Below are 26,428 nucleotides of genomic sequence, written 5' to 3'. Positions count from 1 at the left end.
GAACCCCGGGGCCTGGCTCAGGGCCTAGTCACACGGTGGGGCTCAGTAAATATTGGGTGAACAAATACAAGGCTGGATGAGGAGCAAGGGAAGCTCGAGGTGTCTGGATGAGAAGAGTGGTAGTGATTATTACTGTTGATCAAGGGGTCTTAGCGTCTCGTCTAATTTAATCCTCATGACAAGTCTGTGAGACAGATACTTTCGTTGTCCCCATTTCACAGGGGAAATTCAGAAGTTAAGTCACTTGCCCACCCGGTTGCCAAGAGGCAGAGCTGGAATCGGAGCCAGGCGGGCTTGCTCCAGAGGACACGGTGTGACCGCGTGGCTGGGCCGCGCGGGGCGGGTGGCTGGGCTGTCTGGTGAGATGGTGGTAGGGAGGGAACGTGGTGAGCTCGCCATGGTTTTTCTGCCTTTTGGGGTGCAAGCTTGCAGAGATGAAAAGCAAACCGGTCAGCAGCAATTATACGCTGTCTCACTAGGTCCATGGAACTCACCGCAATTGTAGCATGTACACTTGGTTGCCCTTCACAGCATGTCGCTGTCCGTGTGGGACCAACTGCTGTCCTGTGTTCTCGAGGTGAGCTCCCCTGTGTCCCGCTGTCAGGGCAGCAAGCCTCACGCCTCTTTGTCCCATCTGTCCCCCGCAGATGTCATGGCACCCCCAGTACCGGAGCTCCAAGTTCCGCCACGTCTTTGGCAAACCTGCCAGCAAGGAGAACTGCTACGACTCGGTGCCCATCACCCGCAGCGTCCACGACAACCACTTCTGCGCCGTGAACCCCCAGTTCATTGCAGTCGTGACTGAGTGCGCTGGCGGGGGTGCCTTCCTTGTCATCCCCCTGCACCAGGTAAGGACGCCTCGGGCCCAGGCAGCCCTCTGCAGGCAGCACAGAAAGAGCCAGGTTTTTGGTCTCATACGTGGGGTCAAGTCCTAGCCCTACGTGTGACCAGCCACGTGACCTGAGTAAGTCATTCACCTCTGTGAGCCTCGCTTTCCTCACCGGGAAAAATATATCCTCCCGGGATTTCAGCTTCTAAGTGTTGCCTTGCTACTCCTAGGGCCTCCCCTCCACCCCACTGCAAAATGATTTACCTCTGATTAAAAAATAATTTTTAATGCATTGCTGAGCTCATAAGACATTGGGGAAATTTCCAAAGCCAGCTTCTCTCACCCAAAAAGGAAACAAACCTTGAGCCAAAATCTAAGTCAGAGCGGTAAGCAGTAAGAGAGCAGGAAGAAGAGGCTTGTTCTGCAGGCACGTGTGGACGGGGAAGGTGAGCCATCTGCATCTGCTGATGTTTAACTGTTTTCCACCTCCCTGAGGGTGGTTTCACATAGATTAACCTAGAAGCAGATCTTGTCTGGAGCCTGAGTCTCTGCTAAGGCAGAACCTCCTGAGGGACTAAAGGGACCCCAGGCTGGTGGTCCCAGCTTGCCTCTGGGTCACAGCAGGAGCAGGTATGAAGTCTCCCAGAGGAGAGTGTTCCCCACGTGGACAGGATTCCCACAGAGAAGATCAGGGAAATTCGTAAGCAGAGACCACCAAGCATGTGAGCCAGCTCGGGTCAGAGTCAGCTGAGACAGCAAACAGCAGACTGAGACCCCAAAAGGACTTTCAAAGTTAAAATCATAAAGACAAATTCGAATCTCATAGGCCAGGCTTTCTGATCCCAATGAAATTGAGTTAGAAATCAATAACAAAAAATAAATTTTAAATTCCCGTTCATTTAGAAATGTAAAAACACATTTCTGAATAACTTCTAGATCAGAAAAGAAATCAAAGTGGAAATTTAAAAATACTTGGAACAGAATGATAATGAAATCCATCACAAAACGTATGGGGTGGTGCTTCAGGGAGAATGTCCAGCGCTGGTGCTTGTTAGAAAAGAGGAAAGGCCGGAAATTAGCAACTAAACATTCAGCCTAAGAAGTTAGAAAAGGAACAACACAATAAACCCAAAGAAAGTTTGAGGAAGGAGCTAATAAAGAGCAGAAATCAGTGAAGGAGAATCTGAAGGTGGATTAGAGAAGCTCAGAAGAGCCGAAAGTTGGTTTCTAGGAAAGACTGACAGACGGAGAAATGGTCAAGAATAAAAGAGAGAAGGTGCAAATAGCGTAAGGAACACAAGAGGCGACACAGCGGCACAGAGTCAAAATAGAAGCCACTGATGGGAGCAGTTTCATGACAATCTATTTGAAAACGTTGACAATATGGACACATTCCTAAAAGAGATATCACTTGTTAGTACAGATTCAAGTAGAAATAGAAAGCCTGAATAGTCCTGTAGCTATTTTTAAAATTGAGTAATAAAAGTCTCTCTTAAAGAAAACAGCAGAAGGAAAAGGCAAGCCATGGAGTGTGAAAGGATATTTGCACAATAAATGTGACAAAGAGCTCATTTCCTGAATGTATAAAATGGACGGGGGGGAAAATATCCTGAACAGGTTTTTTTCATAGCAGAAAAAAACAAAGTGGTTACTAAACATTTGAAAAAGTGCCCAACCTCATTAGTGAACCAAAACGAGACACGACTGCAGCCACCAGATTGACAGAAATGGAAAAATCTAGTAATAGTAAGTGACGGGGAGGCTATGGAGCTGCGCAGACTCTCAGACACCCCTGGGGCGGGGTAGACCAGCACGTGGGTTTTGGAACAAAGTGTGACAGTTTCTATTGAAGAGGAAAATACACACCCGCTAAGGTCAGAGAGTCCGCTCTAGGTGCACACATGTGGACGGGATAATGGTGACCCCCAAAGAAGGGAAGGAGTTAGGATTGCGAGGCATCCCGTGGGGGCAGGGGGGTCTCCTTTGTGCTACTAATAGTTCGTGTCTTGACCTGGGAGGGTGGCAGTTACATGGGTAATTTATTTTCCAGCAATTCATTAAGCTGAACCTTTACATTTTAGGCACTTTTTGGGGTTATATTTCACACAAACACATACATAAGGATGACGCTACATCCGTGTGGGTTTATAGGCAATTTCCATGTAACTTTTTTTTTAACTTAAAGCTTTATTTATTTATTTGGTGAGGAAGATTGGCCCTGAGCTAACATCTCTGCCCATCTTCCTCAGTTTTATGTGGGACGCCGCCACAGCGTGGCTTGACAAGTGGTGCTAGGTCTGCGCCCAGGATCCGCACCCATGAACCCTGGGCTGCCAAAGTGAAGCGTGCAAACTTGACCACCACACCACCAGGCTGGCCCCTCCATGTAACATTCAAGGAACTGATTGTTCCAATCTTTTGCAAACACTTCCAGAAAACAGGAAAAGAGGGACTTCTCCCTCATTCTGTGAGGCCAAACCTGACAAGGACAGAGCAAGAAAGAAAAATTACAGGCCAGTCTCACTCAAGGTGTATCCAAAATGACTAGCAAACATTATCTAGTAGTGAATGAAAAAAAGATACATTCTGACCATGTTGGATTTATTCCAGAATCTAAGGATGGTTTAATGTTAGTAAATCTATAACTGGAGATCACTTTATTAACGGATGAAGGGAGAAGAACCATATGGTCATCTCCACAGATGCAGAAAAAGCATTTAATAAAGCACAATACCCATTCGTGATAAAAATTCTTAACCAACCAGAACAAGGGGATTTCACTAACACATAGGAAACAGAATTTTTAGAACTTTTTATTTTGAAAGAATCTCAACCATACATAAAATATACAAAAATAGTTGAATGAACTGATTTTTCTTCACCTGGATTCACCAGTTGTTAACATTCTGCCAAATTTACCTTTGATCTATGTTTCTCCCCCATCTATACGTGTGTGTGTGTGTGTGTGTGTATAGAAATTTTGTTTCTGTTCGAGAATCCAACTAGGGATTGTGCACTGTATTTGGTTGTCATATCTCTCAGTCTTCTTTGTTTCATGATACTGACATTTTTAAGTGGTAAAGGCCAGCTGTTTTGTAGAATGTTCCTAAATTTGGATTTCCCAAATTGTTTCCCTGTGGTTAGATTCATGTTGCGCATTTTGTCAAGAATTTTACACAGTGACGCTGCATCCTCAGTTCATTCCATCAGGCGACACGTGATGTCAGCAAACTCATCACTGGCGATATTGGTGACGTTTGACCTCTGTTAATTAGTGCAAACATCATTTATAAAGAAGGAATGTCAGAAACAGCCCTTTAAAATCAGCAATAAGATAAAAGGTCCAGTCCTGCACTGTAAGACTAGAAAAATAAGTTAAAGGTATAATGATTAAAAAGGAAGATGGGCTGGCCCCATGGTGTAGTGGTTAAGTTCAGCACATTCTGCTTCGGCAGCCTGGGTTTGCTTGTTTGGATCCCAGGCGTGGACCTACAGCACTCGTCAGCCATGCTGTGGCGGCAACCTGCATATAAAGTAGAGGAAGATTGACACAGATGTTAGCTCAGGGCCAATCTTCCTTAGCAAAAAAATAAGTAAATAAAATAAAATAAAAAGGAAGAAATAAGGACCAGCCTCATGGCCTAGTGGTTTCTGGGTACAGACCTATACCACTCGTCGGCAGCCATGCTGTGGTGGTGACCCACATACAAAATAGAGGAAGATTGACACAGATGTTAGCATAAGGTGAATCTTCCTCAGAAGAAAAAAAAAAAAGGAAGAAATAAAACTGCAATTCTTTACAGATCTGATTGTCTAAATAGAGATCCAAAAGAACATATAGTCTAATTATTGGAAAAATAAGAGTGTTTGGAAGGTAGCTGGATACAAAAATCCAAATACAAAACTGAATTGCATTTTTACATATCAAGAAGGCATAGAAAATATAAACATTTGCAATAGAATAAAAGAAAATTGAATACCTAGGAATAAACAAGCAAAACTTAGAAAGAGAAAATTACAGTGTTATTGAAAGAGTAATATTAAAGATGACCTAAGTAGAAATATGTATCATATTCATGAATAGCCACTTTTTCTCCCTCCCCCAAATTTGCACAGCGTTCTCCTGTGTAGGACATATTCCACAGCATATTCCTTTCTTCGGATACCATGCCCTGAGTACTGAATCAGACATGTGTGTCCCTCCGCCAGTACCTCCCAATGTACTTGGAATAGGAGGGAAAAAAGAGCCAGGACTTTCTTTACTATCCGTCACTTTGTGGGCATGCAGTCGGCGCTCATAAATTTTCATTACTGAACAAATTACCTAATAATTGTTCATCCAGATAAACAGGGAGAGCGTCATTGCCAAAGGGAACAGCACGAGCAAAGGCATGGCAGTGGGACCGTATGTGAATCTTCAGAGAACAGTGCAGAGAGCAAGCTGTGAACAGGAGGAAGGAAATACCCTGGGGACGTGGATGGGGGCCGGATGAGAAAGGCCTTGAATGCCGGGGGTGAGAAGTGTGAACTGTATTCTAGAGAGAGGGAATTTTTCAAGCTGGGGTGGGGCAAGTGTAAAATGCGATTTACGGAAAGACTTGCAGGTCAGCGCTGGAAGGACCCCTAGACATGGCCCCGTTGGGCTCCTTGTTGCTCCCAGGCTCTGGGTGCATTTAAAAGATTCTGTCCACCAAAAAAACTGCATTCTTAAATAATTAACGTGTTTTCCTGATTTTTATTACTCAGGCTCTTTCAGGACTGTCACAGTTTCCAACTCACATGAACTACTCAGTATAAATAGGTACTAACAGCTGATATTAAGAAAATAAATTGGTTTGATGTGATGGAGTGAGACCTGGGTGGAGAGAGGGGACCTAGTTTAGAGAGGCTGATCAGAGAAGGCCTTTCTGGGGAGGTGACATTAGAGCACAGAGCCACTTGAAGCTCCAGGGGCAGAGTGGTCAGGCAGCATGAATAGCACGTGCAAAGGCCCTGAGGTGGGAATGGGTTTGGTATGTTTGAGAAACAAACTGTTGCGTTGTCACAGGGGCGGGGAAGTGGGAGCTGAGGTCAGAGAGAGGAGCAGGGCGGGCACTGTGAAGGCCTTGGAGGCCAGGGAAGGAGTCTGGCTCCATTCTGAGTCCAATGGGAAGCCACTGGAGGGTTGAAACTCAGTTGTCCTGTGCAGCCTGATCCTGGGTAAAATGTGCGATTCCTTTGGGCTTTCTGAAATGTCATAAATAGCTCGAGGACACATGTTAATGGCTACCATCATCACAGGCTCCTAGTAATTCAGCCACAACAGGAGCTGGAAGCCACTAATCAGGACTCACACCTGAGCATCGCAACACAGATTCTGACTCGGCAGGTCTGAGTGGGCCGGAGAGCCTGCCTTCCCACAAGCTCCAGATAAAATACGGGATGCCTGGTGAAATCTGAATTTCCGATAAACACCAAGTAACTTTTTTTGCTTATTTTTTTCTTTCTAATTAAACTTTTTGTTTTGAGGTCATTGTAGACGCAATTGTTAGACATCATGCTGGGGGCTCCTGGCTGCCCTTCACCCAGTTTCCCCCAGTAGTAACATCTACGAGACTGTAGGACGATATTGAAACCGGGATGTCGGCATCGCTCCAGTCAGGATGCAGAACACTGCGTCGTCAGAGACCCCTGTGACAGCCACCGCCACTCCCTGTACCCCCACCCTCTCCTTAACCCCGGACCCCGCTCACCTGTGCTCCATTCCTATACTTTTGCCATTTTAAGAAAGTCATGTAAATGGAACCGTCCAGTGTGTCACCTGGGCTTGACTTTCCGCTCAGCCTGGTTCTCTGGAGATCACCCCAGTCAGTGCGTGTATTGATAACCCACTGCTTTCTATGGCTGAGTGGTATTCCGCGGTGTGGACACACACAGCTTGTCTAACCACTCATGCCGTGAAGGCCATCAGGATTGTTTCCAGTTTGGGGCTTTTACTGGAAAAGCTGCTATAAACGTTGGTGGACAGGTTTTTGAGTGAACATAAGTCAGTCTCCGTTTCTCTGGGATAAATGCCCAGAGAGCAATCGCTGGGTCGTAAGTAGTTACAGGTTTCGTTTTTTAAGAAACTGCCACTCTTTTCCCAAATAATTTTTTAATATAAGTAAAATATTGCATGGAACATACACCAACGAAATTATTTGTTGTTTATCTGAAATTCAGATTTTACTGGGCATCCTGTATTTTTATTTGCTGAGTCTGGCATCTCTGCCCCTGGGCAGTGTGACGCTGTTGGTTTGTAATCTGCATTTCCAGAAGCTGGCTCTGATCGAGTTCTTTTCATAATTATGAAAGGATTTCAAACACAAAATATAATGAACTCTTCTACACCCAGATTCTAGAATTTTCAAGAGTTTACTACTCTTGCTGTGTCCATCCCTTTTTTTTCCTGAAGTATTTTAAAGCGAATCCTGGATGTTTTGTCATTTTTACACAAACTTCAATATGCAATTCTAAAAAATAGGGACATTTATGGCAGAACCACAATGCCAGGATCACGGCGTCGACAGTAAGTCCTGGGTCACCTGGTTCCCAGCCCATGTGGAAATGTCCCTGATTGCGCCATCAGTACTTCTTGTGTTTGGTTTGTTTGGGGTCCAGAAAGGCCCACGCATGGCATTTGATTGATACTTTCTTAAGTTACCAGATCCAGTGTGCTGGAGCAAGGACGAGGGGTGGAGAGAAGGGACCACATGCTGGCCCCTCCTGCAGCGCTCCCCCTGGGCAGGCGGACAGGCCTGCGGGACCTTTTCATGTCACCACCAGGGCCACTGTTGTGCTGATGCCTTCGTTAACCCATCTGGTGGGGAGTGTGGCCCCACTGTACAGACGAGGATGCCGAGGCTCAGAGAGGTGGCTTCCCGGAGGACCCTGAACAGTAAGGATGAGCACCCCAGTGTGGCCCAGACCTGGGGCCTCCCTCTCGTGCCCACCCGCAGCGCCTGAGGCAGCTCTGGGTTCCATGGCTCCTGCTCCGTTACCGGGGTTACGTGCCCTCCGGGCAGAGGTGTGAGGAGGGAGGCAGGAGCTGGCTGATCTTTAATGGAGTGTGTGCAGGCGCGCGGGGGCGGACGCGCCTGCCTCGCCACAGCGTCCAGGAAGTTCCTCTCGAAGGGCCAGCTGTCCCCGGTGGTGTCAGGTGTCCCTAAGGGAGTGTCTCCGCAGTCAGGGCCCTTCCTCCTGCGCTGTGACCAGGGTGAGCCCGTGGGAGGGAGGTGCCCGCAGCCCTGGCAGCCAGCCCAGCTGTGCTCGGAACAAAGGCCCTGAGAAGGTCTGCACAGGCCCTCCCTGAGCCTGGGGCCCGGCCTGGCCTGTGCAGAGCCGCCCGGGGTAGGAGCGTGGACTTTGCCTTGAGGTGTGGAGGGTGGGGAGGAAGGAAGGAAGGGCAGGCAGAGCCCTGGGGCAGACCCTGGAACACTGCTGGGAGTGACCAGGCCAGAGGGGGGCCTCGGGCCTAGGAGCCAAACCAATGCCATGGTGGCCATGGGAGAAGGGGGGCCTTCACTGCTGTGCCCCCAGAGGCAGGCGGCCCTGACCCAAGCCTGTGTCTGACCATATCACTCCCCTGCCCAGACGCCTTCCCAGGCTCCCCAGGGTCTGACCGGGAAACCCTGCCTTCCTTGTTGGAGGCCTCCATCACCCGGCCAATGGCTTCTGTTTTTGAGTCTCTTCCAGGTCAGCCTGGAAAAGAACATACTCAGGAATGGGCCTCTGCCTTCAGATATCCAAGGAGCTGGCCTGGGACAAGGGAGAAGGTGGCTCTGGAGTCCCAGAGGACAGAGCCAGGACCAGGGGCGGAGAGCGAGGGGCGGCAGGGCCGTGGGGGCCTGCGGGGCGAAGCAGGAGGCGCTTTCTGTCTGTGAGGGCTGACGAAGGCGGAAGAAACCAGCTGGGGAGAAAGGGAGCGCCCTCTGCAGGGGGACCAGCCCATCACCAGCCGCCCTCCGGGTTCACCGTTTCCCGTGCGGGGTGCAGTTTCTCCCGTGGCCCCCTCAGGCCCCTCTGTGGGCTAGGAGGGGGCACTGAGGAGGGACACTCGGCCGTCCTCCTGGAGGCGGGATATGTGCATTTTAGCGGCAGGTGTGTCCCAGGGTCGGGGAGCACTCTTAGCATCCTTCCCTCTGCTCAGCTCCCAGCCTCCTCCTCCGGGCGGCCCTCCTGCAGTCTCACCCCCTCCAGTCAGGATGCGACTCCTCTGTCCCGGTGTCCATCTCCCCACAGGGTCCAGCCATGGACCGTGTGCCAGATGACTGTCCCCTGCCCGCTGCCTCACCCTCTTGTCTGGCCTCCTCTCCCCTGTCATATTCCAGTCTACCTTCCCTGCAGGCTGCTTCAGGCTCCTCCCCACTGAACACCTACCTGTGGCACTGCCTTTCTGGCTTGAAATGCCGCCCCCCCACCCTAGCCTGGTCAAAGACTTTTCTCTTTAAGGCCCAATTCAAAAGCCTTTTCCTCCAGGAAGCCTTCTCTGGTTGATCCCCAAGCCCCAAGTACCTCGTTTTCTGCCACTACTTGCACAGAGTGAGACCTGGCACATAGTAGGTCCTGAAAGAAAGGCCCGCTTGATGCCAGTGATAACTATGGTGTGAGGACGGCAAGAAGCAGACAGGCAGTGAGAGGAAGCAGTGCCAGCTCTGGCCCCACGGCCCTAGCCCGTGATTGTCCTCCAGCGGCCTCAGCGGCTGTGCTGTGGTGGGGATGGCTGTACTGCTTGCTGGGGTGTCAGAGCTGAATCAGACAAGAGAGCAGTGCCCCTGGCGCAGAAATGACTCCCAAGTTACGGTTCCTAAAGAGAAGCATTTGCAGCCACGTTCCTCATGGACCTGAGTGTGCTCCGGTCCCTCCCTGGGAATGCCGTGGAGGCATCGTGCACTCCCTGAGGCAGCCTGGAGCCACTGCCCCCGGGCCAGGAGGGAAGCGATGGCGGCCCCTGGGAGCAGCTCGGCCTGGCCCTGGGGGGCGTCCCGAGTGGCCCCTGATCAGGCCCCCTGCGTCCTCTGAGGAGCTCCATGAGCTTCCCCCCGTACCAGGCCCTGCCCCAGCCTTTACTGCCCTCATCCTTCATCCTCACCCCCCTCCCATGTCCTGCTACTGTTGCCATTTTGTGGATGAGGAAATTCCGGCCGCAGTTGGCACATAGTAGGTGCTGCCGCAGAGATTCGAGCTCAGGAAGCCGGCCAGCCCGCCGCCTGGCCTCTCCTGCGCTGTGCGGTGCACCCTGCAGTCCCCGAGGGCGCCCGCGGCCACGGCACCGCTGCGGTGGGACAGGCCGCGCCAGCGCCCCTCCCAGTGCCGGCTCTGCCTTCTGGGCCTTGTTGGCCCACCGCGGAGGGGCAGGTGGCAGCACTGCAGGCCAGGCTCCGGCTCCTGCACCAGGTCCAGGGTGCTCCACGCGCGGGGAGCAGAGCAGACGATCTCCTGAGTTCGGGCCTGTGTCCCCGTAGCGCAGAGCCTGTTGCTGGCCGGCGGCTGCCTGATGGACCAAAGGGCGGCGGTGGCCCCCTGACTCCACGTGTCCCTGGCCTGGTTGGGCTGTGTGTGGCCTGTGAGCCGCCCACCAGACTGGCTAGTGTGTTGGTGTGGGGCCTGCGCAGCCGCAACCGCCCCGAGACAGCTGTGCCTGCAGCAGAGGACGAGGACAAGGACGAGGGGCGGCTGTCTAGGCGCCGCGGACCCTGCGGACCTGGGACCACGCTGGCCTCCGGCCCCGAGGGGCTGCCCTCCCAAGCCGCCAGGCCCGAAGCCCCGTCTCTGGCTGGCAGAGCTGGGAGGGGAGGCGGAGGCGGGAGGGGCCCCTGGGCTGTGTGCTCCCTTCCGGCCTGACAGTTGGCTCTTGAGAAGCCTCAGGGCAGGAACGGGTGCGGCCCTGGGCCCAAGTGGAGGGAAGGGCCCTGGAGGAGACTGGGTGTGCCGGGCAAAGCCAGCCCTGCTCAGGCCGTGGGCCCAGGAAGTGATCCAGAGAAGGGAAAGCCCGTGTTCTGCATGGACACTGACTCAGAGCGGGCTGGAGCTCCCGCAGAGCACAGTTCAGTCCCCCGCAGGCTCACATTTGGGAGCCAGAGCCCTGGCTCCCGCCCTGCCCCTTCCCCCGCCCCCTCCCCACCCCACCCCCAACCCAGTGACCCTGGGCAAGCCCCTCCTCCGCTCTGGGGCCGCCATCCATTAGTGGGAGCCATTAGTGATGCGTGCCACGGGTGCCGGATGAGAGGGCTCTCCTGTGTGCTCACCATCGTGGCCTTAGAGCCCTGCAAGCTCTGCAGTCTTATGACAAATTTTTGGAATCCTGGAAAGACCCATCTTTTCTGAAAGCCTGGAGTTCTGTTCTTAAGTACCTTTTTTATGGCAAAACTTACACAGTTTTTATAGAAAGTTTGGGAAATTTTTAAAAAATGCAGAATTTGATAAAAGCCACTAATTTGTCCCACCATCTGGAGATAACCACGCTTAACATTTTGGGGCATTTTGATATGCACATGGACGTGTGTGTGCACACCTGTGTGCATAGAATCATAGCTGCTCGTTTGAGCACTTACTACAGGTCATCACTGGAGAGCGTTTCAGGCACAGCGTCTCGTTTTACTCTCATACGATCCTGCAAGGAGGGGGTTATTCACTCTACAGATGAGGGAAAGGCCTGCAAAGTCTGAGCAGGTGCATGACACAGTCGGATTTCAGGTTTTGAAAGCTCACCTGACGACAGCGTGCCAGTGGCCTGGAGGCTGGGCCAAAGGTCTGAGCTGGCCGTAGGCGTGGTGTGCTCCCTCCAAGGCCCCGGCTCAGGGGCTGCCCGGCCGCAGGGGGCAGGCAGTGTGTCCTCTCTTCCCTGTCCAGGGGCTCATTGTTTGCAGCCACGGAGGAGGCAGAACCAGCTGCAAGAAATGGAGCTGGTCCCAGCTCCCCATGTACCACTGGGAAACGGCGCACGTCCACATTCTTTCTTTTCTTTTTCTCTCTCTTTCTGACTGTATGTGAGGGTGTAATTATTTTTTCTGAACCCTTCGAGAGTTCAGGACGTCTTTGTCCTTTCTCCCTAAATCCTGGAGTGTTTCCTAAAAAGAAGAATATTCTCTTACATAACCACTGTACCTTATCAACTCCACTGAGTTTAACATTGCAACAATACTTTAATCTGACGTTCATGTTCCAGTTTATCAAATAATGTCCTCCATAGGGTTCCCTCCTCCAGTACGGGATCCGGGGTGGGGCGAGGCGTCTAACAACCTTTCCTGAGGGGTGAGAGCTGATCTGGGGAGAGTGTATCTGAAGGGGAGCCCAGGGTGGGGGGTGTGGACGAAGCCTGCGTTGGCAGGCAGAGGGCCCGGTTCCTGGCCCCTGTTCTGCCAGGACCATGCAGTGGGACGTGTAAAATGAATGTGTTGGTCCCTGCCAGCTCCGCGTTTCTGTGACTGAACCGGTGTGGTTGCCGCATGACCCGGGAAATCCAAGTCTCCCTGTGCAGTTGGAGAGACCAGCTTCAGGGCTGTCGGCATGGGCTGTGGGCCCTATGTGTCACCCGGCACCTCATGGGGATTCTCAGCAGGAAAGAGGGAAAGGGAAGGAAGTGCCTTTTCTTTCTAATTGAAATAGAATTCACATACTATAAGATTCACCCTTTAAAGTGTACAATTCGGTGGGTTTTAATATATTCACACGGTTGGTTGTGCAACATCACCACTATCTAATTTCAAAAATAATTTCATCACTCCAAAAGGAAACCCCAGACCCACGAGCAGCCACTCCCCCTTGCCCCCTCCCCCAGCCCTAGGCAGCCACCAGTCTGCTTCCAGTCTCTCTGGATTTACTTATTCGGGATTTTTCATATCATCCGTCAGGGTTCTGAACGCCAGGGACCAGGGAGTGTGTTAATTTGCTCAAGCAGTGAAACCACATCTGGTACCTCATCTAAGTGGAGTCACGCAGTATCTGGTGGCTTTTCATGTCTGCCTTCTTTCACTTAGCATAACGTTCTCAAGGGTCATCCATGTTGTAACATGTATCAGTACTTCCTTCCTTTTTTGGCTGAGTGATATTTCATTGTGTGAATATCCTACGTTTGTCTATCCAGTCGTCCGTTTGGCTGTTTCCACCTTGTGGCCATTATGAGAAACGCTGCTGTGAACACTGGTGCACGCGCTTTTTGTGGAGCCGTGTTGTCAGTTCTCTTGGGGATGTACCTGGGAGTGGAACTGCTGGGTCACGGGGCGCCTCTGCGTTCAGCCTTTTGATGAGCGGCCAGCCTGTTTCCCAAAGTGGCTGCACCGTGTTGCATTCCCGCCAGCAGTGTCTGGGGAAGGTCTTTTCACTGAACACCTGCACTGCGCTCGGCCCTTTGCACACCTCCTCTCCTGCGCTCCTCACACGAACCGTGTGAAACACCCATTGCTGCCTCCGTTTCACCGAGGAGGACACTGAGGCTCCCAGAAGTGATGTGACACCCCCAGGGTCACACAGGGAGCAATGGCAAGTGCTAGATTCACCCCAGTTCTGTCCCGTGCATTTTCCAGTCTGCTCGGGGATTGTTGACTGCCCGAGTGACTGTCCGGATGCTAACGTGGAGGTAGCCGCCTCCCTGCCCCAACCTGCCTGGGCCCTGTTTTGCAGACGGGAAAGTTGGACCCCCACTACCCGAAGGTCTGCGGGCACAGAGGGAACGTCTTAGACATCAAATGGAACCCTTTTGATGATTTTGAGATCGCCTCCTGTTCTGAAGATGCCACGGTGAGTCAGGCGTGGGCCGCCTTTCCCGAGAGGGGGGCGGGGGCAGGGGGAGATGGGATCGTGTCCGTCCTCGGTTCTGATGCTCCTGACTCCTTCATCCTTCGTGAGGTGAGCTCCCTGTGTGGGGCGGGGTGACTTAGATGGAGGAGGAGAAGTTCTGGGCCCCGTGGCATTGGGGCACCCCCCCCTACTCTCTGTGGGCCTCAGTTCCCCCACCTGTAAAATGGGCATAATAGCTCCCAACCATCCAGTGAAGACCCAGTGAGAGCCATATTCCAGCGGGAAAGCCCAGCTTTTGGGGAACTATAAAATGCTGCAGGGCATTTTCACTGTGGCCGGAAAACATTATGCCACTTAATTTCACAGACAGTGGGGACGGGAGCTTTAAAAGGACAGGAGTGGGAGCCTCCTGCAAATATGGACACCAACACCATCCCAAAAGCTTCAGTCGCATCCCCTTTTTTGAGTCCCTGTTCTGTACCAGGGCTGTGGTCCCTACCCCCACAACATTCAGTGTTATTTATTCATAGTTTATTCTGTACCCTGTCCTAAAACAAGGTGGGTATGGCTTAAAACAAAATACATGGATGTGATCAGACGATTAAAATCAGGATAAAAGTCATGGGTACCATTTCTTGTGAGCCACTGTTCCTGACTCTCCTTCCGGTATCATTTCACTCAGTCTTCCCAGCAGCCCCACCAGGTGGGATATTTTTCTGATGGGGAAGCCGAGGATCTGAGAGGTGCAGCACTCTGTCTGAGGCCACACAGAGCCAGGCTTCACACTGAGGCTTGATTCCAGAGCCCAGTCCGTTTCCATTGAGCTGTGCCACTTCCCTAAAGAGCAGCAGCCACAGATGGAGGAAGTGAGGAAATAATACTAGAAACGTTAGCTGTGGAGGGTTGTAGCTGTTGAATTCCAAGTGTAGCTCTGAGCTGCCTGGCAGCCAAGGCAAAAAGGGAAACAGACTGTATTGCAGAACCCTCGCTGTCTGATCAAAGGAAAGAGACCAGTTCGTCAGGAGAAGCAGCTAGAAAATTCTAAGAGGACTTGTGTCAGTTTCCATATAGGGGATTTAGGAACACAGGACAATGTCTGCCGAGGTGGCTTCACTGAAGTGGCAGTCAGCCCCTGTAAGAATTGGCCTCATCTCCAATGAGTTCAGGGCTTCTGACGGGGTGTTGAATATCTGCTTCTTTCCCCACTCCCGGAACACCTACCCCTTCAGGCCTGCTTTGAAGGCTCCTTTCAAGGTCTTTTATTAAATTTCTAGCTAGCTCAATTGCCTGTCACTGTCCCTTCCCAGGTGCCCCAGGGGCAGGATGAGTGGACACCACTATTGGGGGTGGCAGCGTCTAACCCTGACCCCAGGGCCTGTGGGGCAGGGACGAGCCTCTAGTCTCAGGAGTGTTGGGGACGGGCTCTGCACCTCCCAGACGGAGCTGCACAGAGTCCATCCTCCAGCGAGTTCAGTTCTGTGCGGAAACAGCCCGCCCTGGACTCCTATCTCTGGAGCCTGGCATGCTCTCGTGGGGTTGGCTTTATGGTTTTAAGTCCAAGACAACCAGGAAATAAATATTGGCTGAACTGAAAGCAAAGTCTACCTGACAACCTGTGCATCTCTAAGGGAAGGGGGCGTACAATCCCGTGGGGACCGGAGGAGCACCAAGTCAGCACCATCCCCAGCTGCATCGCCTCTGCAGCGGCCCTCTGTCCTCCGCTTGTATGCCTCCGTGGCGGGGAGCTTACTTTCTAGGGTGGAAGCGCCTTCCATCCTCAACAATACTGCTCTAGGGGGGAAGCCCCAGCCCCCCTACCAGGCCCTCGCTGTGGAGTACAGGCCTGTGACTCCATCCAGCCTGGCCCTCTGGCCTTCAGGCTTTCCTCTTCCCGGCCATCCAAGGGGGCCCTCCAAAGGAAAGAGCATGTCCTGCTCCAGAGACTGCGATGGCTCCTTAGTGCCCTGCGGATGATCATGAACCCGTTCTCCTGGCATTTGAAGCTCTGCCCTCGGCCTTTGGGCTGAGGAGGGGGTAGAGAACTTTGAGGGATATGCTAGGCTGGGAGGCAGATCTGCTCTCACATCCAGCCTGGGAGCCAGCCTGTGGCCCAGCTGCCCCTTGGCTGCCTCAGGTCATTAGAACAGCAAAGATAACCAGGGGCCATTTGGAGGCCCGGGGTCATCTCTGGTCAATGCCAACCCCTGCTTGGGCTGGAGGACCTTGGCAAAGCCCCTGTCCCTCTGAGGGACGCCAGCTGCCCCTCCACTGAGTGAGAGGTGGACAGAGAGAGAGATCCCCCAGCCCTTCTGCTGGGCACTGCCAGCTCTGTGGCTCAGGGTGGCGGAGGTGCTGGGGTGACCCTGGCTAACACTCCCCCCGACCGTGTCTCCCCTGACAGATTAAGATCTGGGACATCCCCAAGCAACTACTGACAAAGAACCTCACGGGCTGCAGGAAGGAGCTGGTGGGCCACGCGCGCCGAGTGGGCCTGGTGGAGTGGCATCCCACGGCCGCCAACATCCTCTTCAGCTCCGGCTATGACTACAAGGTGGGTCTGCCTATTCGTTTCCTGGGGCTGCCTTATCAAATGGGCAACCCCGGGTGGTTTAAGACAGCAGAACTTTATTCTCGCACAGTTGTGGAAATCCAAAACCGAGGTGTTGGGAGGGCCCTGCTTCCTCCAGAGGCTCCCGAGAGGGGCCCTTCTGTGCCTCTTCTGGCTTCTAGTGGCTCCCGGCCTTCCTTGGCTTGGAGCTGCCTCACCCCAGCCTGCGTCCGTGTTCCCGTGGCCTGCTCTGTGTGTGTCTGCACGTCCTCTCCTCCTCCTATAAGGATGCCCATCGTCGGCTTTAGGGCCCACCCTAATCCAGTATGAGCTCATTGTAACTAATTCCAGCTACAAAGACCCTATGTTCAATTAGGGTCACGTTCCAGGTGGACATGAGTTTTGGGGGGACACTATTCAACTGGTAAGTCTGCCTGGAGGGCACGGGCTGCACCCCACCCAGGGGAGCTTCCCCTGCTCCGAAGACTGCCAGCTGGCTGGCTATGGGCCCTGTGGACTGGGGGGTTCACAGTAGAGGAGACCATGGTTCTATTTCGACTCGGTCTCTGACTTGCATGGTGACCTGGGAAAACCCCGTGTCTTCTCTGGGCCTCACTGTCTCAATCTGTACACAAATAGGGTTGATGTGACCCTAGCCATGGCTTTTGAACTCTTCCCTTCGCAACTCTGTAGGGCTTCACTCGCCTCGGGGGCCCACGGGCCTTGTACCCCCTTCAGAAGGGAAAGGATCAAGTGCTCTTTCACCGGTGGGTGGCAGGTGTCTTCCGGCTCCTGCTTCCCTTGAGCAGAGTATTCTGTATACAACTCCAGGGGTGCTATTCACACCATAGGCCACGGGAGGGGATTGCCCTGACGGCGGGCAGTGCCCAGCCTGTGCAGCTGAACATGGCAGCCTGTTGGTCTGTGTGAGGTGGGAACTGCTGCTAGGCTGTTTGAGCCCGCGGGACTCCTGGGGCCTGCCCGGCGTGGACGTCCTGTTGCTCCAGGGCAGATGGTGTTCTCTTTTCACTGCCAGACAGCCTGACCCCTGGCTTCCCCTCCTGCTGTGTGACAGCTTCAGCAGCAGATCCCTTCTCCCACCCGAGGCCCCGGGGCCAGACTGCCATCTGGGCTTCCCTGCTGGGGATACCGTGTTTCCCCGCAGCCTGGCGGCGTGTGGCTGTGGGGGGGGGGGGGGGGGTGGCCACGTGCTCAGCGCCCGCTCTCTGCTGTGCAGGTGATGGTCTGGAACCTGGACACAAAGGAGTCTGTAATCACCAGCCCCGTGAGGACAATTGACTGTCACCAGGACGTGATCCTCTCCATGTCCTTCAACACCAGCGGCAGCCTGCTGGCCACCACCTGTAAGGACCGCAAGATCCGGATTCTCGACCCTCGAGCCGGGACCGTCCTCCAGGTGGGTGCCGGGCTGGGCTCTGGGTGGGGTCAGAGGAGCAAGGAAAGGAGCAGGCTCGGGGGAGGCTCCTGAGGACAGGGCAGTGACGCTGTCGGCGTTCTGGCCGTGCCTTCACACGGGCTGGCCCTGTCTGTTGAGCCGTAGGACATGTCATCCCCATTTTTCAGAAGAGAAAACTGAGGCGAACATAGGCCAAGCGACTGGCCCACACCGAAAGCCAGGACGTGAACCTGGTCTAATTCCAGAGTTTGGCGGTGCACCTCGGCTCTGGCAGGAGGTGTGACCTGGGGTCAGAGCCCTTGGGACACCCCTGTCCATCCACTGTGGGCCTTAGGCCAGCTCCCGGAGCCTCTGTTCCCTCCTCTGCAGCATAGGCCCTTGGTGTTTCTTAGTTCTTCCTCTTGGAGGATTAAATAAGATAACCCAGGTGCCAGAGCACGCCTGGCCCCATGCCTTGCATACAGTGGGTGCTCAGTAATCTTTCAGCAAGAGCAGGAGCTGGGCAGAAGTTTGCCACTGTCCTAGCCCAGAAAAACAACTCTCAACCAAAACAGTGGGAGAACCTCCATGTGGGTGGGAGAGACCCAGGAAGGCTTCCTAGCGGTGGTGCCCCCAGAAGGCTTCTCCAGGAAGAGCTGGGGTGAGAAAGGCAGGCATTCCGGGTGGAGCAGCAGCATAAGCCAAGGCAGGGAGTCCCTGATGGCACATGTCCCTCCAGGAAGCCAGCTACAAGGGGCACCGGGCCAACAAAGTGCTGTTTCTGGGGAACCTGAAGAAGCTGCTGTCCACGGGCACATCCCGATGGAACAACCGGCAGGTGGCCCTGTGGGACCAGGTGAGTCTCCCACACAACTCTGCCAATGCCCCCCGCCATCACTCCTCAGCTGAGTGCTGGCTTCATTCATTCATTCATTCATTCATTCATTCATTCATTGAATTGACTGACGAATAACAGGGAGATGCCAACAACCGAAGCTGCTAGCTCAGACCTTGTGATCTTGTCGTTCAAGGGGGGAGAGCCTGGACCCAGGAGAGGCCCGGGTGGTGGGGAGGGGACCAGGACTGGGGGACAGGGAGAAGGAGAGGGCCTTGGGCAGAGGGCACAGCTGGAGCAAGGGCTCTGAATGACAGCCCAAGGCACGTGGGCAGGAGGAGCTGCTGTCAAGGTAGCTGAGTGTGGGGTGGGGGCAAGGGCCAGGCCAAGCAGTGTTGACTCGAAGGAGCTGTTGGCCCGAGTTTCAAAGACTGGACAGGTTGCCTCCTCTCTGAATCTCCCTCCTCGTTTATTACAGTGAATAATAAAACAGGAGGGGAGGGCTGGAGAGAGCAGGTGTGTGAGAAGTGATTCCTTCAAGGCAGGATGCTGGCATGATCAAAGGTGCTGGTCTCTCTCTCACACACACACAAACAGCCTCTTGCACATGCACACGTACACACATCCAGAGCCCCAGGACAGGGATTCTTAGCTCAGAGAGCACCACTGAGGGCCCCATGTGTGACCCGCAGGCCTTGCTGGTCTCCCTTCCCTTGCAGGACGACCTCTCTGTGCCTCTCACAGAGGAGGACCTAGATGGCTCCTCCGGTGTGCTGTTTCCCTTCTATGACGTGGATACCAACATGCTCTACGTGGTGGGGAAGGTGAGCCTGGCACAGGAGGGAGGTGGCTGCCTGGACCCCTGAGGCAGGAGGCAGAACTACCCCAGGCCTCGTCCCACTGGTGGCCAGACAGCAGCCTGTGGCCCTTGGGGTGCAGGGCAGGGACTGACCAGAGTCACTGAGCCCTCTCCAGCGTGGTGAGCCCAGCGCCACGTGGCCTCCTTCCCAGCTCCCGGGAGCCCCTGGGCCCGCGTGCTGGCAGCTGAGCTGGGCTGGTCCCTCCCCCTCCGGACCCAGGTGAGGAGGGGCCAGGGGTGTTTCTCAACGGGGCCGCCTTCAAATCAGGGCAGAGCAGGGCTTCCTTGGGGGGGACTGTCCGGCTGTGGCACCCCTGGCCCCTGCTCCCCAGTGCCAGCAGCAGCACCCCACCCTGCCCCGCCCCATCATTATGACGGTGACAACTAGAAATGCCCCCCTGAAGGGTCAGACCCCCGGATGGCCTCAGGACACACCACCTGTGACCTCTGTGTGCGGCCTCCGCTCCCGGGGCTGGGCCTTGGAGGCACAGGGGTGGGCTTGGGTCATGGTGGGGGGACTGAGCGTTCAAGTGAGGGCCCCTTCTGCCTTGGTGACAGGTCCCTGGTGTTCGCTCACCGAACGCCAGGATTCTGCTGCCTGGCGGTGGGGGCCGGGCGGGGCCTGATGGGCAGCTGCTCTGAATCCACCTCCTCCCCTGCAGGGAGATGGCAACATCCGCTACTACGAAGTGAGCGCCGACAAACCGTACCTGAACTACCTGACCGAGTACCGCTCCTACAACCCACAGAAGGGGATCGGTGAGTGTGGGACACCCAGGCCGCTTGGGTGGGATGAGACAGGGGTGAGTGGGGTGTGGGCCCTGCCCTGGAGGGGCCTCATTCGAGAGGGGAGACGGCGGGCCAACACTCTGCCTCGGTGGGAGCTCTAGTTGAGGTGTGCACGAGGCTCTCCGGGAACACAGAGGAGGAAGTCAGGGAAGGCTTCCCGGAGGAGGCAACACTTGAGGAGCTGAAAGAGGAAGCAGAGCACAGCATGGGGAGAGAATGAAGGTGTTCTAGGTCAAGGTTAAGCAGTACAGTAGCAAGGAGACGGGAGAGACCTAAGAGAGCCCCAGGGAGCAGACTTCACCTACTTTTTAAGTGTGTTTGGGATTAAAAAAACAAAAAGGAACTAACTACAGGTTGTCTAAGAAACCTGCTTAAACATAGAGACACAGCTAGATTAAAAGGAAGGATGGGGAAAGATAGCAGCCAACACGAATGGAAGGGGAGCAGAGCAGCTCTGTGGCGAGCCTCGGGGCCGAGCTGGGGCTGGGCCGCAGGGCCTGGAGCAGAGCACACGCCTGTGAATGTCTAGCTGAAGACGTGTAAGTCCCTGAAGGTGGGGACGGGTCTGATCCCTTGGGCCCCATCGCCCCAGCTCTGCAGGGCCCGGGGAGGTGGCTGTGGGGGCGGGACGCTGCGAGAGGCGTCTGTGTCAGTCCAGAGCGCAGCCAGGCTTGGCCACACCCCTGGGCCCCGTGGCCCCGCCCAGCGAACCCCTGGGCCCTCACTGGCCCTCTGCCCGCAGGTGTCATGCCAAAGAGAGGTCTCAACGTGTCCTCCTGTGAGATCTTCCGCTTCTACAAGCTGATTACGACCAAAAGCCTCATCGAGCCCGTGTCCATGATTGTGCCCCGGCGGGTGAGGCTGCTGGGGCTGTCTGGGCGGGAGGCGGGGCGCCCCTCCTGGAGCCGTGGCCCAGCCCCGGGCAGCCGCAGGGAGGCCTTTCTTGCGGTCAGCGCCGCGTCCCTGACCCCGAGAGCTGGGAGCCCTGAGTCTCAGCTGTCTCTGCTCTTGAGTTGCTGTGTGACCCGGACCACATCCCTTTGCCCTCTGGGCCTCGGTTCCCTCCACTCACAGGGGTTGGCAGAGTCTGGCCCCACCCTCTAAGGGCCCTCCCGGTCTGGCAGCCTGTGCTCCGACCCGGCCCTCACTGTCCTGACTTCTCCTACAGTCAGAGTCCTACCAAGAGGACATCTACCCGCCCACGGCAGGGGCCCAGCCCTCGCTGTCGGCCCACGAGTGGCTCAGTGGCATGAACAAAGGTGAGGAGGGCTAGCAAAGGCCTCGGGCCAAGGTGGGGGGAAGGGAGTGTCCAGTGGCCCCAAATAGCTGAGAGGGGTTTGGCCTGTGTCTGTGTCCTTCCGTAACCTGGGAGGGCTGCCCCTTGACAGTCAGTCCCCAGTGGCTAAGACGGTCACATAAGGTTCCAGGAAGGGAGAGGCTGGTCACAAATGGCTCAGGAAACTCCCTCCAAATCAAGGGTTTTGCCCCGTGAAAACTTCTTTGAACTTGGGCTGTGCAGAGTGACTGGGTCGTCCCCGGCGGACACCTGTTGCCCATCTGCCCTCCACAATTACTCTTTGACCCGAGACACCCCCTGGGCAGCAGCCCCCACCCAGGCCCATCTGCCCGCTCTGCCTGCCCTGAGTCAGCCTCCCTGTCCTGTGAACACAGGGGCCACCCCAGGGGGAGGTGGTGTGTGATCCCCGCTCCCTGACCCGAGCAGCTGCCTCTGCCATTGGGATCCCTCTCCCTTTAACCCCCTTTTTTTGTATAACCCTGAGACAGTCTCGCGCCTCTCTGGGCCTCAGTTTCCCGTCTGTGTCGGTGATGCCTGCCTCCCCTGCTTCTGGGGGCACTGGGAGAACTCATGAGCCGGCAGAGGGCGGCGCGCAGCGTGGGGGGCGCTGTCCGTACACGGCCAGGCAGGCTGTGCTGGAGGAGCTCGGGTTTGGGGGTGGCCCCAGGACAGGAACCGGCCGCTCCTACAGACAGGCCTCCTCAGAAGCCTCCCGCGAGGAGCTTTGCGCTCCCGTGGCCCCAGTTCGTGGGCTGTGCCTGTCTGCGTGTGGCCGTATCTCCCGCATGTGTCGCGTGTGCCCGTGTGCCTGCGTGCCCGTGTGTGTCAGTGCCCCCCTTGCCATCTGCTCCCGGGCACTCAGTCCTCACACGGTCCCTTGTTTCCCTCCCAGGGCCAGTCCTGGTGTCCCTCAGGCCCGGCTCCCAGCTGCTGAGCCACCAGCCTCTGTTTCCAGAGAGACCCCTCTCCAATTCCATGGCCCCCGCCTCCCCCCGGCTCTCCAGCCAGACAGGACAGCTGGCTGCGGAGGATGCGCGGAGGCCCCGCTCCCTGCTGGAGGAGAAGGCGACGCGGCGGGCGGCAGAACAGAGGCTGGAGGAGAAGAAAACCTGGTTCTCAAATGGCTTTGACATCTTCGAATGCCCCCCGCCGAAGACGGAGAATGAGGTGTGAGCCTGGGTGGGGCAGGGGCCTCGGGGCGGGGGCAGCTGCCAGGGGGAGGAGAACACGAGGGGCGAGGCCCGGCCCCTTCACTAGCTCTGTTAATTCGTTCAGCAGACAGGCCGTGAGCACCGTCTGTAGGCCCAGCTGGTGGGTTTCCGTACAGATGGTGGGGAACCACCTGCGAAGTGGAGAGGGCTTGGCCTGGTGGCTGTCCAGTCCCTTCCAGTTCTGACCCTCTAGGATTTTCTGTGCTTTCGGAGGCAGCGTTTATCAAGTGCTGCTGTGCGGCAGGTCCTGGGGCAGGCACTCAGATATGTCGTCGGATTGAATTCCCTCAACTGCCCCGGGAGTCAGTATGTCGTCGCTGAAAACACGAGGGCTGGCATCCACAGTGGAATTCTGATCCTGGCTCTCCAGAGCGCTAACTGTAGGGCCTCGGACCTGGGGGCTGAGTCTCTCTGAGCCTCAGTTTCCACTGTGGTAAAGTGGGGGTACTAATACTACCACCCTTGTAGGGATGTTGTGAGCATCAGTGGAATAACAAAGGTCCTCCAGGGGTGCGCCCAACATCTAGTACCCTTCCATACAGCAGCAGCAGTTAGGATAATGCTGAGGTGAGTTTTCTCACCCCCAGTTCCCAGAGGAGGAAACTGAAGCTCAGAGAGGGTAAGTAACTTGCCCGAGGTCACACAGTTTAGTGGTGGTGAAAACTCTAATCTCGAGACTTCAGAGCCAAGTATCCTTTCCTCCATCCCATGGGGGATCCAAGGAGGCAAAAATGTCTGAAGCATCAATTCTTTTGGAATTTCATTTATTGGGTGAAGAAAACAAGATTTTTGTAAAAGATTTATGCAATGGCTGCCCCTTCAGGCCTCAGCCGCATTAACTGAATCACATCCACCTTGCTGAGTCAGAAAGCGGCAGTGTCTTATCCCTTCTGCTGGAGTCCTGCCCCTGCGCCCGGGACACCCCGGTGAGCTCTCCTCTGTTCTCTGCTTTCCCAGCTGCTACAGATGTTCTACCGGCAGCAGGAGGAGATCCGCAGGCTCCGCGAGCTGCTGGCCCAGCGCGAGGTCCAGGCCAAGCAGCTGGAACTGGAGATCAAAAACTTGCGCGTGGGCTCGGAGGGGTTCTGAGCTGAGACCTCTGCCCAGTGCCCTCAGGGACACCACTCAGCTCCACGGGGAGGTCTGGGATCCAGCCACAAGGCCCCCAAGGACAACCGCTATTTCTGTCGTTTTTACCAGAAAACGAAACTCTGGGTCGCTGAGAGATTCCAGTGGGACGTGGTGCCGTTTTTCTATTTGCCTTCTCGAAACAAGTGTCTGAACTGACTCTTTTTAGATGAACTTGCCTTCTGTTTAATCTGTTTTTAAGGGTCCATGATGAGCTATAACTTCTCAAGAAGAAAGAACGTTGTAGAAAGTTAGAGCTGGAAGGACCGAGGAGGTGACCCAGCTTAATGATTTTCAAACGGTGGTCCGTGGGATAGGGGAGGCTAGGTAGACGGGCTGTGTCCCCACTGCCGCTTTCCGACCAGACGGCTCTTCTGTTTTATATATTGGCTTCTATGGAATACATAATTCTGCTACTTAAAAGAAAATTTAGAAGTTTAAAAACCAGTGATCGGCCCAACTCCCTCATTTTACTGGTGGGGAAACTGAGGCCCAGAGACAGGCAAGTGATCAAGGTCCCCAGAGAGTTCAAGGCAGGGCCAGGCTGAGCTCCTCATCGCCTGGTCTGCCTTTGCTGTTTCTGGGCTGATACAGATCTCAGCCCACAGGGCAGGAGTCCGTTGGTTCCGGCCTCAGCTGAGTCCGGACTCACTGACGTCCCGCAGGCCCTTCCTCTGCCCCACCTCCAGTCTCAATTCCTCCATTGGAACAAGGGGGATCCTGGAATAAGCTCCCCTCTGCAGCATCTGCCCCTCGAGATGAGAAACTTTGGCCTTGACTTGGGGAAACGATCTGGGTTTGCTGCAGGAATTCACAAGACATTGGCACAAGGACAGAGGGAATTTAACTTCAAGGAACAAAGTCAGGGTCCAGCCCAGTTCTAGAACACAGACAGGAGGCCAAAAGCATCCTCTCTTCTTCAACCAGAATCAGCCGGATGTGGGCAGACATTATCCCCTGTGTGAGACGCAGACATGAGAGCGGTGCGGCCGACCACTGACTGACACCACCAAAGCCCTCAGGTCACAGAGCCTGCCTCCCCCGGGAGGATGTAGGCAGATTTCAGCCATAACAGAGAGGCTCCCAGGAGGGAGGGAGCCCCAGCACCGGAAGTCACAGGCAGAGCCCTCGGGAGGGCTCCTGGAGAAAGATGACTGCACTGGCAGGGCAGCAGGACCACGTGGCCCTGAGGCTCCCTTCCAGCCTGAGAGCTTTCCATGTCCCTCCTTTGTGAATCTGTGTTCTGAGCCCTTCTCGAAGGTTCTCTTTCTCAGTGGTCAATACAGCCGCCCAGCTAGAGATGGAGAATGTTGGAAGGAGGTCTAGACAGTGAGTTTTGCCCACTGATCCAGGAGCTAGGATGGGGACTGCAGGAGGCCACCTGGCCCGGTAGGTTTCAACCCAGGCTGTACATCAGAATCCCCTTGGGAGCGTTCAGGAAATACAGATGCCCAGGCCCAACCTCGGACCACTTGAAGCTGAATCTCCGAGTAGGGCCTAGCCTCGTGTATGTTTTTATAAGCTCCCAGGTGATTCTGCAATACAGCGAGGATGAAGACCCCCCGGGTTAGTCCATCGGCACCTGTTTGCGGTCAAGATGAGGCAGACAGGGAGTGCCAGACAGGAGCTGGGACTCTAGCCCTGTCCTCTCAGTCCTGGCTGGAGGCTCCTAAAATCAGGAAGCATTGTCCCGAGCCCTCACTCAGGTCTCTCTGGGCCCCCTCCCTGGCCGCAGCGTGATGGGGGCTCTGTGCTCCCGATGGCCCCCTTCCCCATGGCTGAGGCCCCCTGTCTCCTGTGCACGCCAGACACCCATGTTCCTTCTTTTATCCCCTATTTACTCAGTCGCTGGGGCTCGCCAGGCTTGCCAAAGGCCAAATCCCAGGTATTGTCAGGGAAGCAGAGCTCTGCTGGATGGGGTTACCTCTCCCACCTCTTTGTGGTCCGCACTTCACAGTTTACACAGCCTCCCACCTCCGCTCACAGACACTTCCTCTCCAGCACCGCCAGGCAGGCATCAGTATCCCCCTGATCAGAAGAGGGGACGCAGCCTCAGAGCATGAACCAGCATGTCCGGGGCGCTGCTGCAAAGCGCTGGAGGCGGGGCTGAGTCTGGGGAGTTTCCCAGCAGCCCCCTCTGCACAGAGCCATCCCTTCTCCAGCTCTCCCCACCCCCAGGGGGGCCCAGACCTCATGCTTGGAAACAATATGAAGGCATCCATGAACAAACTTTTTTTTTTTAACATCTAGAATAAATTATTTAAATTATTTCACAGCAAGGGAGAGGGATAGGTAATTTTTATCAGATATTTTTTTAAGCCATTTTTTAAAATTACGTTTTTGTTTGTGTTCTTGACTGATGACGTGAGCTTGCCAGGCACTGGCAGAGCCAGGCTCCAGGCTCAGGGCAGGCAGAACGCGCGCTCATCTCCCTGCTCCGTCTCCTGGGGGCCGACTGTTGACTCAGGAACTTTCCGAGGATGAAGACCGCACGGGGACATGAGCCTTGAGGTGGACCCACCTTAGCTCTGCATTAATTGTTCTTCCTGGAACAAACCTTGAGATTGTATCATAGAGGGAAGCAGGAAGTCGGAAATCGATCTATGCTCTTAATATGAAACCGTGCCTGAAACAGTTTGAATGATTGTTTTAATGTTGTTTCTGAAATTCCTTGTACCTTTGTAAAAAAAAAAAATAAAAGTGAAGATAAATAGATGTGGAATCGTGCAATGGAAAGAATGTAACAAAATAATAAACACCTGCCTAGACATTTTAATACA

General features: G+C 54.7%; 1 protein-coding gene across 1 annotated transcript; it reads left to right on the top strand.

Moving 5' to 3' along the window:
* Positions 1–466: 466 nt before the first annotated feature.
* Positions 467–26,428, top strand: CORO2A (coronin 2A). Its single transcript, XM_046644755.1, has 11 exons — positions 467–848; positions 13,469–13,585; positions 15,987–16,136; positions 17,371–17,550; positions 18,269–18,385; positions 19,084–19,188; positions 19,886–19,982; positions 20,755–20,867; positions 21,181–21,271; positions 22,202–22,476; positions 23,478–26,428. Exons 1-11 carry the CDS (start codon positions 648–650, stop codon positions 23,607–23,609), a joined length of 1,578 nt encoding a protein of 525 aa, XP_046500711.1. The 5' UTR covers positions 467–647; the 3' UTR covers positions 23,610–26,428.

The sequence above is a fragment of the Equus quagga genome, chromosome 1 (genome assembly GCF_021613505.1).
Source record: "Equus quagga isolate Etosha38 chromosome 1, UCLA_HA_Equagga_1.0, whole genome shotgun sequence".
NCBI classification, from domain to species: Eukaryota; Metazoa; Chordata; class Mammalia; order Perissodactyla; family Equidae; genus Equus; species Equus quagga.
Note: the sequence above shows the minus strand (reverse complement) of the source record. Positions and strands in the feature narration are given on the sequence as shown.